The 21444-nt window shown below is 40.0% G+C and overlaps 5 protein-coding genes across 7 annotated transcripts; 3 read left to right on the forward strand and 2 right to left on the reverse strand.

The window, feature by feature from the left end:
• Nucleotides 1-1134: 1134 nt before the first annotated feature.
• LOC128877064 (uncharacterized) lies at nt 1135-3222 on the reverse strand. 2 transcript variants are annotated; one of them, XM_054124025.1, is made up of 5 exons: nt 2860-3222; nt 2421-2585; nt 2127-2303; nt 1734-2024; nt 1135-1580 (listed from the first exon to the last, which is right to left on the reverse strand). In XM_054124025.1, exons 1-5 carry the CDS (start codon nt 2921-2923, stop codon nt 1471-1473), a joined length of 807 nt encoding a protein of 268 aa, XP_053980000.1. In that variant the 5' UTR covers nt 2924-3222; the 3' UTR covers nt 1135-1470. The 2 variants fall into 2 exon arrangements, with proteins under 2 accessions (XP_053980000.1, XP_053980001.1); XM_054124026.1 differs by having other exon boundaries at nt 2421-2804; nt 2860-2876.
• A 217-nt stretch (nt 3223-3439) lies between these two features.
• Nucleotides 3440-4884, forward strand: LOC128877062 (centriolar and ciliogenesis-associated protein HYLS1-like). Its single transcript, XM_054124023.1, has 4 exons — nt 3440-3666; nt 3760-4374; nt 4442-4629; nt 4698-4884. The coding sequence occupies exons 1-4, from the start codon at nt 3576-3578 to the stop codon at nt 4743-4745; spliced, it is 942 nt and encodes a 313-aa protein (XP_053979998.1). The 5' UTR covers nt 3440-3575; the 3' UTR covers nt 4746-4884.
• On the reverse strand, nt 4816-6062 carry LOC128877063 (39S ribosomal protein L4, mitochondrial). The gene is made up of 3 exons (XM_054124024.1): nt 5637-6062; nt 5125-5533; nt 4816-5056 (listed from the first exon to the last, which is right to left on the reverse strand). The coding sequence occupies exons 1-3, from the start codon at nt 5940-5942 to the stop codon at nt 4911-4913; spliced, it is 861 nt and encodes a 286-aa protein (XP_053979999.1). The 5' UTR covers nt 5943-6062; the 3' UTR covers nt 4816-4910.
• On the forward strand, nt 6026-7157 carry LOC128877065 (DNA replication complex GINS protein PSF1-like). 2 transcript variants are annotated; one of them, XM_054124028.1, is made up of 5 exons: nt 6026-6110; nt 6193-6394; nt 6461-6525; nt 6591-6897; nt 6967-7157. In XM_054124028.1, exons 2-5 carry the CDS (start codon nt 6326-6328, stop codon nt 7108-7110), a joined length of 585 nt encoding a protein of 194 aa, XP_053980003.1. In that variant the 5' UTR covers nt 6026-6110; nt 6193-6325; the 3' UTR covers nt 7111-7157. The 2 variants fall into 2 exon arrangements, with proteins under 2 accessions (XP_053980003.1, XP_053980002.1); XM_054124027.1 differs by lacking the exon at nt 6026-6110 and having other exon boundaries at nt 6117-6394.
• Nucleotides 7158-11993: 4836 nt separating this feature from the next.
• On the forward strand, nt 11994-20868 carry LOC128877060 (NF-kappa-B inhibitor cactus). Its single transcript, XM_054124019.1, has 3 exons — nt 11994-13052; nt 15233-15585; nt 19421-20868. Exons 1-3 carry the CDS (start codon nt 12592-12594, stop codon nt 19813-19815), a joined length of 1209 nt encoding a protein of 402 aa, XP_053979994.1. The 5' UTR covers nt 11994-12591; the 3' UTR covers nt 19816-20868.
• The last annotated feature ends 576 nt before the right edge of the window (nt 20869-21444 follow it).

The following is a 21444-nucleotide window of genomic DNA, read 5'->3' on the forward strand; positions in this document are numbered from 1 at the left end:
AAAGTTTCCCCAAAGGTCCATAACGCGCATACTGTAACACACAAGTTACACTCTTATTTTCATACAATTTACATAGTCCAAAGAGATGCATTTATGGACGCCGCAACAGAACTCCTACACTTTCAAATGAATGCTAAGCAAGTAATTACAAGTTACTGAATTTATACGACGCACAAAGTAATGCATAACTCGATCAGACTTTCATAAACTTTTAACATTTTTCACCTAACACCCTGTGTTAGAGATTCTCCAGACATATGGATCTATATATATACGTACGTTAAAATTTATCGATCGAATGAACTTTAAAATCATTGACTTTGAAGTTGAGGTTTTGCGATTAAAAAGAAAATACGGTCAAATTAATCGTACTCTCCGACGAGATTCTATATATTAGATAACAAGAACACCAACGATGAATAGAATACTCGGCTGCTTTAGATAATGCACTGTTTGATGGGATTATCTCCTTGAAGAAGAGATTATCGTGTGATTGACGATCTCGTCTGTTTTAGAATCCTTTGATGCAACAGCCGCATCGTGATTATCAGAATATTCCTGTTTTTACTGACTGATTAAGATATATTCACTCTGAACTATAAATTAATTAATATTTCAATGAAATTTCATTCGTTTAGATTTCATTCTATATGAATTTTTCTATAGAAAAAGAATATTTTTCGGGGAATACATATAATAACGTCTTCGAATCAAGCCTTTATAAAACATCGTCTCATTGTCAGCTTCGCGTAAAAAATAGTGATATCGCTTACTTGCAAGAAACAGGATCACGCAAATACAATTCATCTTCATGGTAATCCACCGCTGAGTGCAACAAGTGTGTGCGTACAGTAAGAGGTTTCCTTGAACAAGAATGTGTATAAAATTATTCCAAGTATTTATTAGAAACATCTTTTGCTAAAATGAATTAATATTTTTCTTGTCATATTCTCTATTTTAGAAACTATAGTAATCTAATAAAATAGACAAGAGAAAAAAAGCGATAGAATATAAAACGCGTGTAATTTTTTAAATTTATAGAATAAACTTTGTACGCTCTGTAATATACGTCTAAGGGAAATATCGTAACGTTTAACGTGAAATACTGATCGTAAGGATATCAACTCACCAATCCTCCACGGATGAACGTCGGAGACCAAGTGATAATCCGATCGCTACGACCGCTACCTCAAGATATAGAGATCCCCTCCCCTGTCGTCGTCGCCGTCGCCGTCGCCGTCGCCGTCGCCTTCTTCATCCTTAACGCATACGCAATCGCATTTTCTGCCTCGATATAATATTCAGAAATTCAGAAATTTCCGAGTCGAAATACCATATTACTATGGGACGAGCACGCTAAATACTTTGAATAAACTTTGTTGAAAAAGTGACAAGGGATCGAAAGAATCTATTTGAATATAAAAAGGGGTAAAAAGGAAAAGAGGATTACGCGTTATTATAACGTTAACGTTAGTACGCTAATAGGAGTATCAATGTACAGGAAATAATAATGATTGCGCGAATGCTTAGGGACGTTATGTGACGTGTTGTCGCGGTGCTGATTTGCGATAGAGATCGAACTGAAACAAACAAAGAATAATTATATGTATAGGTATACACAAACGACCAGGTGGTAGTATAATGGAAAACTATTACTAGAGTTTTCGATTTTAGATGAAATTAAATGTGTGTTTGTTTAATTTGTTATGGAATTTCAAAGGATCGACTCGAACCAGGATAATAAACGATCCTCTCCCTCCTCTTGTAATCCGTGTGCGGAATGGAAATCTCGCAGTCCAGCACTATTGGTTCAAAAATATTACTGACAAACGCCGTACGTTTCACCGACATGTCTTTCCTATACAATTCTATTTCCTCGTTTCCATCGTAGTAATCATCAATTTCGATGCCTTCTATATATAATTTTAGAATGGGTCGCGGGTGTGCCCCGCTCGCCACGCACGTCAGGTTCAAATGTGTCTCGTTGAAGGAGGAAACGTGGATGGTCGCGTCCGTTTCCGGTACTGAAAGTACACAGCAATTTCGATACTACATATGTCGAAACGAAAACGTAACAAACGTAATAAAAAGTGCTTAAAAGTGCTTAAAAGTGCTGATAAAATTACCGTAAACGATCATTCTCGACCTCATCGTATCGCTCTCCTGGAAGGTACTGATCGTGCACGAGTATTCTCCGCTCATTTCCAGGGTGATCGTTTTCAAACGGATGACGGATCTCGAATTGGGATCCTGCTCTGGATACTCGACGAATCCGTTTATAACTCCAGCGTCCTGAGGCGGCACTATATATACGTACAACACCAGTAGTCAATTATTTGATTAAATTCTTTTATTTTTGTAATTCATTTAAGCGATGACAATTCACTCGTATTAAAACGTTCGACTATGTGTAAATTTACTTGGCGGGATCCATTGATAGATCTGATCCATATTATGGTACCACTTTATTACAAGTCCATTCTCCTCTGATCCGACGTAGTATACGCAAGATAGATCAATGGGTCCAGTACTATTACGCACCACAAGTGGTATATTCATTGCGTCGATCCTAGAGGCTTGTGTGTCTGGAAAAATATTCTTCTCTTCATCCTTTTTTACAAAAACAAGTTCTACTTTCTAAAAAAAATAATAATCATGCAATATCAAGAGAGATAATTATAAACTTGAATATTCCGAGTGTAATTGAGTTGGAAATAGTACGGTGGTTCACCCTCTGCATCAAGCCAGTTTAACGTGTATATTCCGAATGATTTTGTCTCGTTATAGCAACATCGGACGCGCGCCTGAAATGATTATAAAGGACACGTGAAATTGGAGAAATTAACTGGAGGAATTTACCTGGAAAAGGATTCGATATTGTTGCTGCGAGTAGTAGAAAAACTGTGTACGTTATCGACAACATTTTCAACCAAGACCTCTATTCGGGCTGTTGCACAATTAATCATGCTTCGTTAAACTTAAATGAAGCGCAGGTGTGAGGTTCTGCGCAGCCACCGGATTATACTGTTCGAAGAATGCACGTCTACACCTGCAACGAATTTATATAATAAAGCTATTCACCAACGTGAATTTAACAAAAACTTTTTTAAAGTATGCGTAATTTGTACAAGATTTCGCCGAGTATAAATCTTCTCTGGTTCCATAATCGATTATAAAAAAATACTTCTCGCTAATACTTTGAATTTTTTCAGCCGCTCTTCTTGGTTAACATCTCCACCGATAGATGACGACCGTGTCGAGTCACGATTGGTCATTTTCAAATAAATTTCATTTATTTTTATTAATTAGTCTGATCCCTGAAAATACGCAACTCTATATCTTATAGATAAGTGTTCAATTATTTCTTTAACATTTATATAAAAATCATTCTAGTTCATATAATCGTCGCTAGACGACAGCCATCTATACGATTGTATGTAATTCATGATTTCAACTAACTTGAACGTTACTGTATCAGCTATTGTATTCAAATAGTAAGTACAAGTACGAAAACAAACGGTCATAGTTTATATTGTTGTACAATATTGTTGCAAATCGATATTACGTTGTCAATAATGAACGAAGATCCAAGAGAGGTTCTCGCTCTTCTGAATTCTCTGGGATTCGTTGGAATAACTGCCGAACAACTTAAAGGTTTTATGAAAGGTAACGAGAAATCGATGTTTCCTTTATTTATTTTGTAATTGTTGTAATTTAAGTACTTTAAACATCTATGCTAATTTCTATTATTTTTGAAAGATTTGAAGCTATACAGGAAAATAAAGGAACGCGAGAAGCAACAGAGAAAGGAACAAATTAAACAGAAAATAATTGATAAACAAAAAAATGATATCAAAGAAATTCTTAGGGAACGGAAAAAAGAGTTTCAATCTACAGAGAATACAATATCTACAGACACTTCTAATTCTTACAATAACGAACCTCTCGTCAAGGTGAAGGTAAAGTGCTTAAAACAAGTAAGAAAACGCAATAAAGAAAATAAGGAGTTAACAAATTATGGAATTAGTCACACAGATACAAAAGAAAAAATAAATATTACAAAAACAAAATCCACAAAAGCATCTGACTATTCCCATGTTAAACCTGCTAGTGTATTATACGATGACGAAAATAGTACTGGTTGCTTAGAAAGTAGAAAAAAATATCCCGACTTGTCGCAACAGGATTCTTATACGACAAGAAAATATAAAGTAAAAACAAAAAATAATAATATAGCACATCAAGAGGAACTAACAACTTTGCAATCTGTTCGTCCTATGAGTGCTCCAAATATATTGGAGCATGAACGTATTGGTAGCAGTCAAACAAAGAGTATATTGTCCACAAAAACCTCTCGCTCTGGAGTCAAGTCATGTAAGAGCTCGATATCTTTTCTGCTATACGATATAAAAATTAATAATTTTACTACTCGCTATTGCAGTTATTAGACCATGGAAATTACAACCGGAAGCTCAAAAAGGTTCAAATATTAAAAAATCCGATCCAGTTGCGCTTTATCAAAAGTATCAGCAAGAATGGAAACAGATATCCTTTCCTGGAGAAGCTAAACACGCGGGTCTAAGATGGGCAATCCGCGAAAAAATGTTAGGCTACGATCCTCACTCCATGGTAAGAACTTTCTACAAATGCAAGCAAATGCTTTTTTTCTTGTTTATAACTCATATTTTACCTTTCAGCCTATTCCCAAAAAATCGACCAGCATGCCGATACTAAAGAAAAAATAACCTTTGTAAAATTAGGACTTGAATTTCATAGGATTGAATAGTTGGAAGGAAAGTAAATCTTATCGACACCTTTTTCTAACTACCATAAGAAAGAAAACTGTTTACTGTTAAAAATAAATATAAATTGACAAACATTGGATATTTGTATAATTCCTTCTTTTATTTTTATTGCTGACTTATTTTGAACTTCTTAGAAAGTTTCCTATAATCTGGTCTGTGCAATTGATACAGTATTTTGTCTTCGATTAAACGTGCAGCTCTTTCGGTCAGTACTAATGTATTGTGTTTTAACATACTGTACACATTTAGCCCTGGAATATAAGTAAGTCGTGAATACAACATAGATAAAACGATAGCAGTTTCTTCGGTCTAAACTTACCATACACAGGCATCAAATTAACATGTTTAATTGTATCAGTGGCTACCGATATATTTGGAGGCATAATATCTTCGGTATCAACAAAAAGTACAGATGGACCCCAATGTCTACCTTCAATTAAATCATTCACATAAGAAGGTTCATCCGATGGAATTTCTAAATCTTTAACAATATGTAAGTCATCCTGAGCAAGTTTCACGGATAATGTAGCTGTGAGACCCGCAACACGGGTATAGTAGGGAAGCATATAAAAATGTGGGGTAGGACTTCGAGGACCATGGGCAATACCACCGCCTTTCCATAACGGCGAACGTATACTTCCATGACGTGCACGACCCAGTCCCTTCTGAGGCCAAGGTTTCCTACCACCTCCCCTTACTTCTGCACGAGTTTTTGTATGTGCATAGCACTGAAATAAACATTGATTAATGTATTCTATATCTCTCATAGCTAATAATCGTTATTTTACAATCGATGATCTTTGAACCTGATTAATAGAACTTTGTAATTACCACGAAACGATAATTTCTTTGCCACACGACATTCTGATGAATAATATCTACGCGTGGCGAAGCTCCATAAACGTCGGGATGCAGAAAGACGAGTCCCAATTTGTTTCTTTCAACTGTATCTAAATTCTCTAACCATACTTGCCGTGGTTTTTGAAAAAAGAAATTTTCATCTTCGTAGCTTCTCTTGGAGATGATCGGAGTAATGGCTTGACTAGTTTGTTCGTTCGCGACAGCTGTACAGAATCTAACCGCTTGATGCGAATATATTTGTAATTTTGTGATAACATTTCTAAGTATCATCGACATTTTCGTAAATAAAATGTTTGTTTTATATTTACGCGGTATACATCGTTAAAATCATAACCTAAGTACGATCCTTGGTTTTCAATCGCAACACCACGCAACACTTGATCAAAATTATTAAGATGTCGCTAGGAGAAATGATTGCGTATGTAGATGTCGCTATTTCCGACTGTAAATAATTTGTTTACATTGTACTGCAACACATAATTTCAAGATATTCATCATTGTTATACCGATCGTTCATTGTTTATAGTTCTGTGGAATTCGAGCAAGAAAATAATTTTCTTATACAAACATAATAAAATATATTTCATAAAACAACATAACCAAGTAACTTTAATGTTTGTATACCACTGTACCACGAGGGTAGAGAAATACTATAAAAAATGTATGGAAGGAAAGCATTCAAGCTTGTAACAGAATTAGATTTATGTACCAATATACAGCCATTCAATGTATGTTTCATAGTATCTTGTTAACATTATTTTGGAATTAATGATTGAGATATGTTTTATTCCTAGGAAGTATTAGTTAAGGAAGTTCTGGACGAGATGCACTCGCTCTACAATGCAAATATGTCTGATAGGTTTGTACATGGTTACAGATATTTATGTAGATTATTGACTGGCAAATAGAAAACATTTATTTTAGTAATGCCATTCGAAACGAGGACAATATGGCATTATTGCCATCGGTTCAGCTTCGGCACATAGCACTAACCAGAAACAAAAGATGCGTTTTGGCATATATATATAACAGAATGCGAAAATTAAGAGAATTGCGTTGGGAATTGGGAAGCATTTTGCCATCAGAAGTAAACTCTAATTTACTAAATGCAGAAGTTCAGTGGTTCCAAACGTATAATAAATCCTTGGCTACATACATGAGATCCTTGGGTGAAGATCAAGGATTTAATCTAACAGCAAATATGTTGCCTCCTAAGACTCCTTATGTGGAGGTATAAAAATCAATTACTCTTCGTCATCTTTAATAATATCTCAACATGTAAAAACATTTCTGATTGCAGGTGAAATGCGTGATGGACTTTGGAAAGCTAGAGCTCGAAGATGGTCAAGTTATTTTACTGAAGAAAAATACGTATCATTTATTACCACGAGCTGTATGCGAACCGCTTATAAGGCAAGGAATACTCGAACATAATAGCACATAACGTGTTCCATTTGTATTTTGCTAAAATAAAGTTTCGATGTATTTTCATTTTTCTTTTTCGCGTTAGATGCCATAGAGGCGACTTTCAAATTTCATTTTCACGCGAAAAGGTAAGCCCCTGATAATGTCTTATCCAGAATCCTGTTTAAAAATTGTGAAACCGCATATATATATACATATATATATATATACCCGGTTACATTTGGTATTTCCCGAACAAACAAACATAAATTCCGTCCGACGGTGCGTAGTCGATTACAAGCAGTTCGAAGCCCGACTGTGCACGCTGCGCTACGTTTGACTCGACGCTCTGCGCTACATTCGCTCGTGTCACGATCCTCACGTTCAACATACACACAATCTCGTACACAAAATAACTATTGCGTGAACGTTTTCCTTATAACAGAAAACGACATAAACAACTCACGTTGCATTGATGAAATCAGTTTGTTGACTAAATATGTTGTTCGTTTCGATCACGAAGCCGTCAATAATTGACAGGTAAGCCTTCACCTCGAAGATGATTAATGAAATTTTCCATTAAAGTTAGAATATTCGCGAGACTATTTTGATTATTTTTTTAATATTCCGTTTACGAGTTACTTCAATATTCAAAGTGAAATTGAAGCTTCGGTTATACGGAACTTTTTGCAGGAATTGTATTTTTAAACAGTTCGAGTGTAGCGTTTCAAGTGTCTCGCCCTTGAAACTATTTGACATAAAGCCATGCGTTTCGATTGTGTAAATTGGGCCATTGCCTGGACCACTAATCTTACTTTAATCTTTTAGGTGTTTACGAGTTTTTTAATGTCTTCCAGGCACGAGTAGAATTTCGTGTAAAATAGTAATTTATTCAGGATGTTTATTCGTTAGTTAAATCGTTATCTATTCATTGAGAAATGTTTTTACAATTCCAATTTTTTTCAATGAGTGAATTGACTCGTGAAAGCAATTTGAAAACGTATCTTTCACTTATCGATTATAACTGATACATTGATTATTATGTTATTCATAAGCAGCAACTCTTCAAATAAGCCAAGATTTAATTTTGATTTGTCATGTGTTTGTTCGAAAGGTTAATCTTACTTTACCGTATCTTAATTGGTACATATTCGATTACGTTGTGTCCTCTATGCGCGCAATTTCCTTATTGTACTTGTCGTTCTACAGGTAAGAGCTGTACGCGTTCGACACGTGGGTTTGACATACGCGTTTGATGCCTCAGAGGATCTTTGACACGACTAGGCCGAAATAATTCGGTTGGTGTATTATATCGACGCACCTTGAAACGGGTCTCGTGGCTTTTATGGGCAAGGTCGATGAAACAAATAGTAATATTCGTAAGTCAGTTTTAAGAGGACTGTAAAGCGATACCCTTGTCGGGTACCGGATGTTGGATGGGTTTTTCCCAGCGGGGTAGCAGCTGTTTGGTACAGGGCCGTGCATATTGGATCCCAGTTAGGTTCGTTTCGATATTTTCCTACGTCGAATCTGTCCTCTGAAGGACACGCTCTTAAATTTCATGTTTTTCTAGTCAATCATTCTTCAAATGTAAAGCAAAACACAGATTCGTATGTTTGAAAAAGTTTCGTAAGATCTATATGATAGATGTTCTTATTCCCCCAGGGTTGCTCAGTTATTGGTGGGATGGTGGGTCTTGTTATCGTTAGACAACAGGATCCATCCAAGTCCTGTATTGGAAACACCCTACAATTAAGAACGCTACCGTCTTGGTCCCCTGTGGTTTCTTCGAACCCACCATATTTCTCGACCAACCATAAAGAAGCAGAAATGTCAAAACTACTAAAATGCTTCTGCATCGTCTTTGAGTCATTTTTTCCCAGACCTTCTGCAGTCCAAGTATCCGTAATTTCTGTAACTTGAACAAAAGAATGATCGAACAAGTAGTAGAAAAGCGTGGCAATTTGCACGTCAACCGTTACTGTTGACCTCGAAATGTACTCGAATTGAAATTACCATGTACCCGAACCGTATCCGTTGCTTTCGAGCTGCTCAAAGTGCAGCAGCAATCTTACTGATAATGTTGCAGGTATATCGTTAAATTGGTTATAAGTAAACGATACAGAGATAATACGCTTTCCTGACCTTATCTCGAACAGGTATTCCCCAGCTAGCATGGGCACATGCCCGCCTCAACAGAAATTCTTCGCTGTACTGGGAACACCAGCAATATTCTTTTAATTAAAAATAATCGATTACTACTAACGGTGGTTTCCCTTCTCTCGAGTGTCCTTTTGATAACCATTACCAACGAAGGAAATAGATTTCGATTACTCGCATTAGCTATCGATCAGGGAAATACCTGTAATTCGGTTACAACAATTATCAATGAAGGAAAATGGTTGCACGTAATTGTTATCGATGACGGACATTTTGTTTCCCAGCGTCAAATTAATTGTTTAAATTCATTCGTTCATCGACACTTTGCTAAAATTGTTTCCTCGTCGATAACTATTAGGAGGAAGATGAGTTTCCCCGGTCGATTATGGTCATCGGGAACGGCCAAAACTTACTGTCGTTTACAATTGTCATTTGCGACTAATAACATTTTCGTTGAAACGTAATTGCTATCCTATGACTCGTCCAATTTTAATTATAACAATTAGGGTAACCGATTCGTAAGGTGGCGCACAGGTAGTCGTTTTACGATACTGTGCAACGTTGGCGAACCTAAAAGTGACGACATCCACTGAACGTTTATCGTCGACCAACGATTACGTAAAATTATATAATTCTATTGTAGAAGCCGTAGGATTAAAACTATCGTTTACAAATGCTCGTGCGAGTCGTTCGAGTCCCAATTCGTGGTGTGCCTCGTTTCGTTCGGTTGCTATTTCCAAAGTAATGAAACCGCCGGATTATGAGAGCACGTATATTGTATCGTGACAATGGTCCGTTATTATCGGAACCGTCTGGCCATTTGTGTAACGAACGATAACAGAGGTGTAGGTTCTCTTTGTTTGAAGCTAGGTGTAAGTAAGCATCGTTTTGGGGAAAACCGTACTCGAAACGACCGTAGAATAACCCGAACGAAAATCTCTTAGATTTATGGGGGTGGCCTCGTGTGGGATCTACTCGGTATCGTAATGAGGTAATAATCGCTGATATTACCGCAAATAATCAACAAAGTTTCCAGTTTGGAAATACCCGACGGAAGTTCCAATGAGTTTCGTGTCGCGCGGATTAGCCTGGAAAAGAAAGTGGAACAGTGAAATCCACATCCTCCCATCCTCGTAGACAGTACTTGCGTGGTTTTTTCGACAATCGACACTTTCCTCTTGACGTTTACGAAAGATTCGTCATTGTCGATTTCGGGTTTCTTTAGAAGAAAAAAGAACAAAGAGGAATCGATGCCGACGGACAGGTGCACTTTGAACAGGTACAAAATACCTGCGGAAGAGGCCCACGGTTGATATATGACGCAGGTCTAGGCTCGAGGTACGAATTGCTACGGTTAAATGTCCAGACTTTTGCTACGCCATAACAAAAGTTACGGACAGAAAAGTTTTGTTCGCAATGGTCAGAGACTTTAACGCGAGTTTTATTCGTCTCCACGCGATTCTCAGGGACAGGAATCGATGGATACCTTTTACGTTTACGGCGTGATTGATGTATTTATTTATTTATATACCAGGAGATTTGTATGAAAGTCGTCAAAAGTTTGTCTCGAAAGTACAGTCAGTGTAATAAGTATTCGTACAGGAACCATATTAAAATAAATGGTCGCTGTACGAATTACTTATTACACTGACTGTATTAAAGATTACATTATTGAACATCATGTTTATCTCACGTAACTTGATTGTTACATTAGACAGCATTCACATATACATATAATTAAGTTATACTTGACATTGATTAATCTCAGTCACTAATTTCTCATCATTTTTTTCGGCCTTCCTTCTCATTTCCTATCGTTTCGTAATTAGCAGATTTAAAATAGCAGATTCTCTCTGAACTTCTCCGATAATAAGCCTCAGAATTACGTTTCGTAACGGAGAGGATATTTCTAATAAATGTTTACTCTTCTCTTTTCAGATCGTTTGTTAACGTTCGCGATCTCTAGGCGTTTAGCTATTTGCTCGTGACCTACTGTCGCAGCTATGGGAAATTTGTGCGGGATTTCCGATCCTACTTTCTTTTTCTAAACTGGTTATCTAAATCTAAAGAATATCAAGTTAAATCGAGTACACAATGTGTACGTGCTGCAGCTGCTGGCCCTGCCAACGGACGATGGCGATGGGTTTTCCCACCCCTACTCTGCCCCTTTCGGAACACGCGTGCCTTTACCTTGGACTGAACAGAGACGCCAGACTGTAAACGGGGGTCGCCAGGAGTTACAGTGATTCGTTATAGCCCTATGGGGAATGGTGGGGACTGTAGAGACACACTCATTCAAAAGCACATCCATTTGAGCTTGGTGCTTCGTGTGCATCTTCGGAGAATCGAGGAACGAAGCCGAACGACAGACTCTCTTTCTCGTGATTTCTAATTTGAAACTAGTTGACAAATAAATCTAAAATTCGTATTCGTTACTCGGAAAGAAAACTTGTCCAACTCTGTCAACGTTTCAGGGATTCGGCCACGGGCCGGCTTTGGGGAGTGAGAAAGAAGAGGCTTTGCTGAAGCTCTCCTTCTCGCCTTCCCGAAGTACCAAAGCTCACGTACACGCGATACGTGCACTAGTATGAGTTTGCATCTCCCATCGTTTCAATGGATGGTATCGTAATCATAGTAAATTCGTTGTAACTCCTCGCGAGTCCCGTCTGCCGTCTGGTCATGTTTGTTTAATCGCCGCCAGAGGCACCACTGTTACCGCGACCATCGTGGAAAGTTATTCCGCGCATCGTCGACCGCCACCGCCAGCGCCACACAGTCAGTTCATTTTCAGACGGTGTGTCGACTGGTGTTCTCGATAACACGATTACGTTGCGACTACGCGCACGCATCTACATCTGTTTCTCCCACCAACTCTCGCATTATTCCGCTGTGCGAGAGAATCACATTTACTTCCGTAAACGTTCGTGCTTCCATCCGTGCGCATCAGAAACGGTTCCCGATGAATGCGACGCATCGTGAAACAAAGTGAATTCCGCCAAACCAGTCGTAACGAGAATGCGACAACGAAGAAACAAACACACGTAAAAAAAGCCCAAGCCACACAGCTGTGTCGGATACGAGGGAACGACGATCGAACCTGATCGAGTTGGAGTAAACGTAGCAGTGGCGTCGTTTGCGAACGAACGAAAGAGTGTTTCGGTCGAACGCGTTCGTCCGATTAGAGGACAGACGCGAACAAGTATCGTTAAATCCGTCGATTATCAGTCGTTTCGATAACCTATGCGCCGCGATTTCTAAAGGAAAAACCGTTCTTTGTCGGCGATTTATTCGCGCAAATCGCTACTAGAATCGCTTCGTGCACAAAGCTTTCCGATCGATCGAAATCGACGTCGAATCGAGAATGTGGCATCCGTCGAGAATGACACCAATGGAGAAAAATGTTCCAGACAGTAGCGAGGACAAGTACCAGGAGCAACGTGACACGGGCCACACAGATTCTGGTTTCCTCTCCAGCGGAAACCTTCAAGTTAGCTCGGAATTGTGCGATTCCGAATCGTCTAATATCGTCGCAACGGCGCCCGTGGCACCGGAACCAATGAGGCTGGACAGCGGCTTGGATCTCGGGCTCAGCGAAAGCCTGAGCCAGCTTACGTTGAAGCAAGTCACTTTGAACGCCCTCGCGAGCGGCAAAGTTCAGGCCGAGCCCACCGTCGAGCTGATCCCCGTCAGCTCCGTCAAAAACGATCAACGACACGAAACATCGACGTTATTACGACACTGTGAGTCGCAACGAGTGCCCGAGAAACCGCTCAACGACGAGCTTCGACTGCTCTACTACACACAGGACGACGATGGTGATACGTAAGTAATCTCAATCCTCTCATTTCATGACGACAACTCGAACTGTCTGTAATGTCAAACGTTGCTCGTTTGCTGGAGGACGAGCTCCGTTTTCTCATGGCGTGGCTAGGATAATGTAACGATTCACCGATATAATAATTCGACTCAAATGGCCCAATTATAGACCGATATTGTGATTATACCTGTAGCTTGAAATGTTTACGTTCGACACTTGCTCGTCTAGACTCTAGACTACGCGGGTTACGCGATCCATTCAACGGCCAAAAGCGAAACGTACATTTAGTGTGAAAGTTAGTACCTAACCTAGAAACATTAGAAAGGCTCGTTGTTTCATCTTTATAGGTATTTTGTACAAGTTATTTTCTCTGTATGAGTTACTTTTTTCATCAGAGTTAGATTACTGTGCTCTACGCACAAGCCTTTCGTCATTTTCGCGAAATCTCCGATGTGACTAAGGTTGTTTACGCGAGAATCGAGGGGATTCTTGAAAGATGTAATTCATCACGATCGACGCGTGCGCAATGGCGTTGCAAGTTGCGACCTGTAGCCCGTGATGCTTTGTACCATCCTTGTTTCACTGCCTATCAATCGAAACTAGGATAACGATAGCGTGGCTTTGAATAAACGCTATTCATTGCGAGACAATGGCTCGATGACTTTTCTTTCTGTTAACTTTTCCATCGCTTAATTAATACTTGACCGATGATAGTGTTTGGACACGTACTTTAATTTAAAATTATTATTATTTCATAATTCATGTAATTTTGGGAGTATACGATGATGCTGTCCTAGTAATTTCACAGTTTTAATCGTTATACTTGAAAGTATCTATAAAAATTGAATGAAAAAGTAGAAATTTTCACAAAATTATCCCTACAAGCTACCAAGTCTATAGATATATTGGACTTGAAATAATATTACTTCCATGCTCGACTAAGCTCTAAGGTTATAAGGTTGATATCGATCTCGTTTCCTGACTAGCGTAAAGAATTAAATACTGCTATCGCATAACATGTCCGGGACTTTTTGTCTCATAGTCAAAGAGTAATATGTGCCAGACTCGTATTGTTTTATATAACGTACCACAACTCGATTCGATACGTAAAATTTGCAATATTTGCGTAATAAATTACAAGTAAGTAGTAATTAGAAATATCAACAACAATACAGAAGCAGGCGTGATACGAATGTGGAGCAACGACTCGTGATCGTATCGTCGCTAAGTTAACGATATTGCTGACGGTATTTCAAGATAAATACCATTATCGTGTTGAATTACTGTTTTTACGAGCGCATAGAAAACACGATCGTAGCAAATATCGTTGCGCGTCATCGTGTGCATGCGAATCGCGCGGTTACGTACGTGTTTCACATTGCTAAGCGCGTTGACCGATTGAACCGTTGCAACGAGAGATTCATCACGTCGAGATCCATTTAATCGCGACACGTGAGCAGGACTAGTGTATCGAAGATGAAACACGGATCGAGACGATTCATGCCTCGCGGCCGTGGCTTCCGGCGCGGAAGTCGGTACGTACGGCAATTACGATAGAGACCAAAGATATGCGAAATTTTATTCGTGATCCGTTTATTCGACGGAATAATCACTCGAACGAGATGGAATTTTACTCGAATAATGGATAACGAGTAGTATTAAACGTACATCGATTTATTCGTGAGAATAATCGCTCGATTATTCGATTCAACCTTGTAAAAAATTGTTTATCTGTTATAAGTTATTCGTGATGTTTATCCCGATAAGTGCGTCCAACCACTGACGAAACATTGACCTTTGAACCTGGGAAAAAATAAATCGCGTAGAAGACGAGGAAAAAATGATATCGACGCAAAACGACATCGAACGGGCACGGGTAAACACGTGCTCGATGCTCGTATACATAGATATAAACCGACTAATTGATTCGTCCGGGAAAGAAACGAGATCCTTGCCAGACGTGCGAAATTATATGATTAATGACGATCTGCCATGTACAGAGTGTCCGAAAAATGCAAATTCGTCTAAATTCGTCTCCTCTAACAGCGATACAGCGATCTATCCACTTTTCAGCTAGTATTATTACCACGCAACGAATTTTCTGCCTTTCTGTAGAGTTTCCCTTGTACGTGTATTCAAAGAAAGAAAGGCCGTTTTACGACATGTTTTCTTTTTGGTTTTTCAGGCAGCTGCACATAGCGATAGTGCAGGGTTTCCTGGAGGCTGCGTTCAGTTTAATAAGGATGGCACCGCACTTGTGCCTTTTGAATATTCTAAACGACGACGGTCAGTCTCCTCTGCACCTGGCGGTATTGACGAGGCAGCCGAGGATAGTCAGGCGGTTGGTTCTGGCAGGTGCAAATCCCGCACTGAGGAATTTCCGCGGAAATACAGCTTTACACCTGGCTTGCGCGACGGGTGATCTCGCCTGTGCCAAGGCTCTCACGGATCCCTTGTCGCCCGTCGAAAGGACCTACCTTATGCCTGGGAAGAAAGTACCTGCCTTGCCGCAGAATCTCGAGCAACGAAATTACGATGGTGAGCAACTCGACTTGCACATTCTATATGTGTTTAACACTAAAACTACCACCCTTCGTGTGGTAGTTTTGCAATTGCAAACGCTTGGGTATATTCACTCCCTAAACAAAACGTTTCCGTTCTTTTGCGAAATCATGCGCGATTGAAATAAATATGCGTGCTTGTATGGTTATTAGACGGAATATACAAAGCGTGTAAGAGTCGTAAGAGCATTTATGAGTATTTATGAGAGCCTTTTGCGACTTGAATTGAAAACAAGGTCGTTTGTAAAGTGAACCTTTGACGCGGAATGAAACGTGAAATACTTGGAATCGAAGAGAGCTATTGATTAACAATGAAAGATAATGGAATACTAAGAATCGAACAGTCCCATCGATAGACAATAGAGAAAATTCTAGGCGTTTCACAAAGGAGGAAGGAAACGCGCGTGACGCGCCTGCAGCTACGCTCGCGGAGGACAGCGAAGCGTCGACGTCGGAAAGTCCTAACAACTTTTACCGCACAAGCAAACAGTCATTCGGTATCGCGCTCGTTCTCTCGCATAGAACAATCCTGTAACCCGGGATTACGCGCGGTTTTCCCATGATTTCATCGTGGACCGCGAGCAATTCGTCGCAATTCATTCCTACGCTTGGAAATTCCATTAACCAACAGCGATATCGCCAATTCGTTGAAATTCACACACGAAACGATCATTCTCAAATTTGTTCACCTGTCTAGATAAGATTCTCGTTTCTCCAAAACTGCTCGCAATCCATTTTGGTCACGTTAAACATATTGCATCATCCCGAGTGACCTAAAGCGCCATTTTCGCCAACTTTTAACGAGAAACGTACATATACGGGTAAAACATGACATCGAAAGTAAAATCAATGCGACCCTTTAACGTAGAATTCGAGCCGTTCCCAAAAGTTTTTCACGAGTCGATCCCTACCTTTCTTCCTCTCTTTTCTTCAATTTTTCTACTCTCGCGATCCTCTGTTCGCCTATGTTCGAATCTCGGAGCCAGCGGAATGCGAAGCGGGAAGAGTTTCACGGTGATTCTTTTTTGAAGTTGTGGAATTCCCGCGTAACGTCATCCTCGTACTCCATTCTGGGCTTAGAGCAGGGATGTACGCACCAAAGCCCGGCTACCTATCGTAACGGCCGTTTTTGAACCATGACGAAATATTAGGTCGTTGCAGACGAGACGGCTTTCCGATCAAACCTCGACCAACCTACATCTATCGTCTTTTCAGTCGCGTGCCAACGTAGTGTTTTGATTCGACGACTCAACGTTCGAATTATCGATGTCTGCTGGTCGTACTCATACCCAGCCCCAGACTATACAGACCTAGATTTGTAGTGTTAATATTAATTGGCACATATGCCAATCAGGGGAATCAGGGGATTGGATTGCGAACGGTGGTACGTAAATATTGTATTCAGCAGATTTAAACAATTTTGTATAGCTGGGGAGTAAAGTTGCGCTTTCGAGACAATACTGTTGCTGGCGAGCTCGCGTGTTCGATTTACCGATTACACATGGCGCGTACATACCCGTGACGTACATCGTACGCGTATCGATTGGCGGAGAAACGTAAACGTTCGCGTGTAATTCGAGGTTCAGATTTAGAAAGTCTCGATAACGTGTTTTTTTAATCGATTAAAGCAGCGTTTTAAATCCAAATTTCGTCAGCGAATCTCGTTACGAAGAGAGACTTTGGTCAGAGAAGCCGTATCAAATTTACAAAGAGACACCGAAAATCTGGATATTGCCCACTCGAATCTCATCTTGGAATTCAAATCTTAAAGATAATCCAATTAACAAAAATGTCGCTTGCTATCTTAGATCGATATCGATCTCCACGTGATTTAAAAGGGGCATCATGCCCACTCGATTTCTTTCTTTCTTAGATTTGAATAACTCCTGAAAATTTCAAGGCAATGTGCTTAAAGTTTGGAAAGTTAGATGAACATTCTATTCGTTTCTAATTGAGGTGGTACGAGGATGACGGTGGTTCGACGAAACAGCACTAGAGAATTCGACGAGAGGTGCGTCGTCGTGTAGAGGGGGAAGAAAACAAGAAGCAAAATAATAGTCGTTGGGCTCGGAATACGCGTCGAGGACGGAATTTTGGCGCGTCGTCTGTGCGTGCGTGCGTGCACGCGCGCGTTACATCACGCGGCGCGCGATGAGACAGAAGCACCGAAGCAGATGTTTTTGATATTTAAAAATACCTACCGGACTATTTACGTGGCGCTATATTCTCGACTCGGGAAACCCCACAACGGCGTCGAACGCGGTGGACCTCGGTTTCCAACCCAGAATCTTTATTTATAATCTAAATATTCGGGAGAACAACGAATAATCTTTGAGAATCATATTATACGATCCTGAATACGCGTTCTAGGGACTCCTGATACCTACTTGATAATAATTCGATTAACGGCATGATCTTTCAAAGAGAAAATTCTGAATAGTAAACTTGTCGAACAAAGTCGTTCGATCTTCCGTGAGTCGATTGTAAGTGCAAATAGTCGCGTCGTGTATATATGGTCAGATGGCGTGGAAAATTCCAAGAAACGCGGTCATTTTTCTACGCGCCGATCCAGCATCTTGTACGCATCTCGCTCGTCTAGGTTAGATATGCAGATATTCCCATTAGGCCGTCCTCCCATCCAAGCCACGCGACAGAGACAAATTTAGACTAGATTTACGACGTTCCTGAGAGAGATATCCGAGTGCAAAGGGTTAACAATGCACCTCTTCAAGAGAAAGTCGCGAGCGTTTCGTGAAGGAGCGGCGGATCTCTATGGGGAAGTTGATGTTGGTAACTTTCCCTTGAAGCGAGGAACGAATTAATATGACCGACCGTACGTGGAAACTTTCCATTGTTTTCGTATTTTGCCCGTAGAGATATTATAGATAGAATAGAAGAGACAGAAGCTTTTCTGTAAAATATATATGTAATTATTAAAAGCATGAACGAAACAACCGTTCAACATAAAAATGTGTTGTTAGACAGACAGGTAGGCTATCGCGATTTTCTTTCTCCTTTTAGCTGTAGTACTCCTCGTCTTTACCTATAATACTAACTAATATCAACGTCCATAGAGTTAGCTCGTAGAGTTCGAGAGGGTTCTATCGCGACGAGATCGGTAATTAAATTCCGCCAATGTGCACGCTGCCGGTGGTAACAAGGCAGTGTTAATTTTAGCAGTTACTTTGATCGGTACGAACCTAGTTTGGATCGCGGGACGCCAGCCAAGCCTCCGACGACAATGATTCACCGCGTCTTCCTAGTTCTATCTATACCTCCTAGAAGCATGTGACTCGGTCGCATCATTCTGAAGTCGACGTTTGTATCCCCCCCGTTAAATTTGTTCGATTAAGAAATAGAAATCGTGTCTAAATTCGAGCACGCGTTAGAATGCGAGAGCCTCTCTTTCGAATTCGACCGGTGCGCCATGAAGAACCAAGCGAGAAAGTTGCTGAGCTCGCTCTCGAACAAACTATAAGAAATACTTCAGGTGATAACGTTTAACGAGCCACTAAGTACGTATTTCTTGTCTTGTAGTCTGGGTTATGGAAGAACCATTTTTAGAATTTAATCGATGAGATTATTCTAATACCCTATTCAAGATATTGATTTGGAACTTTGAACCGTCATTGATAAAGATCTTACCAAGTCACGGGTGAGACTGCGGATTTACAACTTTATTTATATATATTTATATATATAGTATATAAAAAAACCTATCTATTTCCTTTAAAAAAAAAAAAAAGTCACGTCAATCGTTTCGAACGACATGGTAGTATGTATACGTAACGTTGTATTTTTTCTTGTTCCAGGTGAGATGTGCCTCCACATAGCGGCGTCCACGGGTCAGGTGGAACTGGTGCGACTCCTGCTGCGTCTCGGAGCGGATCTTGAGGCCAGGGAAGCGTTGGCGGGAAAGACGGCTCTTCACCTGGCCGTGGAACGCGGTTGTCGATCAGTAGTCGCGTTCCTGCTCCAAGAGTGCAGGCCCTGTCTGGACACGCAAACGTACGCTGGTATCACCGCCTATCAGATAGCTCTGTGCTTGGATAGCCAACTGGCGAGGGAGCTGGTGAGACTGGGAGCGACGCCTGAACCTCTTCCCGAATCAGACTCGGACAGTAGCGACGAGGACGACGGGACACCAATGAATTACTTACCAGCGATCTCGAGACTTAGGCAGAACGTGGTCGGTGTCCGAGTGTAGGAAATATCGATTGAATTTTTAGGCTCGTTCGTCGGTCACCCACGCTTTCTTTTTCTCTTTCTTTTTTGGCTGATCGATACCCAAGGTAGAGTATGTAATCGATTTACGATCATCGTCGAGGGTTACGACGAAAACGAGATATGTGTAATGTACTAATTGTTGTCGACTTTGAGGGTACCATGGAACGATTAGTACGCACATATACATATAGATAGAGGTACGTGAAGATTCGAGGTTCGTCGAGTACAAGTATGAGCGTGTCTGTATCGAGTGGATTAATCTCGTGATGCTTAGATACCAGATTTCCTGACATATGTATACGATTGTCGTCGTGAAAACGAAACAGAGACGAACACGAGAACGAAAGAGTAACGGAAACGTTATAAATTTAACATGATCGAAAGATGTAATCGAGTCTCAGAAATGTTGAACGCGTGCCTCTGTGAGGAACGTGTACTTGGATTAATGAGCGAACCAACGAGTATGATTGTAACGTTATGTTTCGACTGCAAAAAGTAATGAATTTTACGCTTAAGGAGACCGGAAGATCTCGTTATGTAAATAATAATCGAAGAATACCGATTTTCGTTCCGCGTTGTGTGAGAATGTTGTGTGACGCCCGTACGCTTCGACGCGTCTTTAGATTGAAAGAGTTACATATACGTCGAAACGACGGGGGAACAAGAATATATATATATATATATGAACATTCGTAATTTGATTGTTTGCTTTAAGTTGTATATACGTATATTTATGTTAGGCGAATTTAAGAGACCGAAACAACACTTCTGAATGAATATATATAGAATATTTATCGAGAAGCGTACGAACTGTTTATTCGAATACTGCTTGCGATAGTGCCGTGAACGTTTATAAACTCCCACGCCCCGCCCTTGTTGTACATAGTCATCTTTTCTTAGTGTAATAAACGTTTCGTTTTTGCGGCGTCGATAATAACATCAATAATAATAGAACGGTAATATTAACGTTGTTACGTAACTTGTCTACAATTATTTTTTTAGTAATAAAAAGCCTTGGCAAATTTACTGTGAATCCCAGAATTTCTGACGATTCAATGAAACCTTTAAAGCGCACCAATGTACAAACGTTTACGTTTCAATATAAATTATTTTGTTTATATCACGCCAAAGTGTTAATCGCAATTATCGAATAACAATCGCGCGAAATTCGCGAAGAGAGACGTCGAAGGAAAGTCGAAACATTTTGCGCGGCTAATTTTGCGAGAGCCGACGTAAAAATGTGGAGCAAGGACCGGCCGTTGGTTATTTCGAGTATGACAACGTGTAATGGTCTAGGTATTCCAACAAGTCCGCAGACTTATTCCTTTTTGAGGGAGTTTGGTCTGCGAACCTCACAGGTTCCGGAATATATTTGGATCCTGAGGAAGAGGGGATGGTGTAACGAGGGTTTAATATAGTTTCGGGTCTGCGTATGTATTCGTTCACGTTCGCGTGAAACTTTGTCGTATTGAATCCATCTCTGATGAAATGTGAAATTTTTATAAGAAGCGTAGTTGATGCGAACAACATATAGGTTACCGATACTTGGGTAACTGCATAATTTTCGTGAGAAGACAAAAAGAAATTCTGCACCTTTGTTTAAGTGCAA

The sequence above is a fragment of the Hylaeus volcanicus genome, chromosome 5 (genome assembly GCF_026283585.1).
Source record: "Hylaeus volcanicus isolate JK05 chromosome 5, UHH_iyHylVolc1.0_haploid, whole genome shotgun sequence".
In the NCBI taxonomy this organism is placed as follows: Eukaryota; Metazoa; Arthropoda; class Insecta; order Hymenoptera; family Colletidae; genus Hylaeus; species Hylaeus volcanicus.

Coding starts and splice junctions, on each gene's coding strand:
- LOC128877064 (XM_054124025.1), bottom strand. CDS start 2,923: ATGTTGTCGATAACGTACACAGTTTTTCTACTACTCGCAGCAACAATA. Junction 2,304..2,420: donor CTATCAATGGATCCCGCCAA/GTAAATTTACAC, acceptor ACGTATATATAG/TGCCGCCTCAGGACGCTGGA. Junction 2,025..2,126: donor GTCGAGAATGATCGTTTACG/GTAATTTTATCA, acceptor GTGTACTTTCAG/TACCGGAAACGGACGCGACC.
- LOC128877062 (XM_054124023.1), top strand. CDS start 3,576: ATGAACGAAGATCCAAGAGAGGTTCTCGCTCTTCTGAATTCTCTGGGA. Junction 3,667..3,759: donor ACTTAAAGGTTTTATGAAAG/GTAACGAGAAAT, acceptor TATTTTTGAAAG/ATTTGAAGCTATACAGGAAA. Junction 4,375..4,441: donor TCGCTCTGGAGTCAAGTCAT/GTAAGAGCTCGA, acceptor TCGCTATTGCAG/TTATTAGACCATGGAAATTA.
- LOC128877063 (XM_054124024.1), bottom strand. CDS start 5,942: ATGTCGATGATACTTAGAAATGTTATCACAAAATTACAAATATATTCG. Junction 5,534..5,636: donor AAAGAAATTATCGTTTCGTG/GTAATTACAAAG, acceptor TGTTTATTTCAG/TGCTATGCACATACAAAAAC. Junction 5,057..5,124: donor TAATTTGATGCCTGTGTATG/GTAAGTTTAGAC, acceptor CTTATATTCCAG/GGCTAAATGTGTACAGTATG.
- LOC128877065 (XM_054124028.1), top strand. CDS start 6,326: ATGTATGGAAGGAAAGCATTCAAGCTTGTAACAGAATTAGATTTATGT. Junction 6,395..6,460: donor CCAATATACAGCCATTCAAT/GTATGTTTCATA, acceptor TTTTATTCCTAG/GAAGTATTAGTTAAGGAAGT. Junction 6,526..6,590: donor AATGCAAATATGTCTGATAG/GTTTGTACATGG, acceptor CATTTATTTTAG/TAATGCCATTCGAAACGAGG.
- LOC128877060 (XM_054124019.1), top strand. CDS start 12,592: ATGTGGCATCCGTCGAGAATGACACCAATGGAGAAAAATGTTCCAGAC. Junction 13,053..15,232: donor CAGGACGACGATGGTGATAC/GTAAGTAATCTC, acceptor TTGGTTTTTCAG/GCAGCTGCACATAGCGATAG. Junction 15,586..19,420: donor CGAGCAACGAAATTACGATG/GTGAGCAACTCG, acceptor TTCTTGTTCCAG/GTGAGATGTGCCTCCACATA.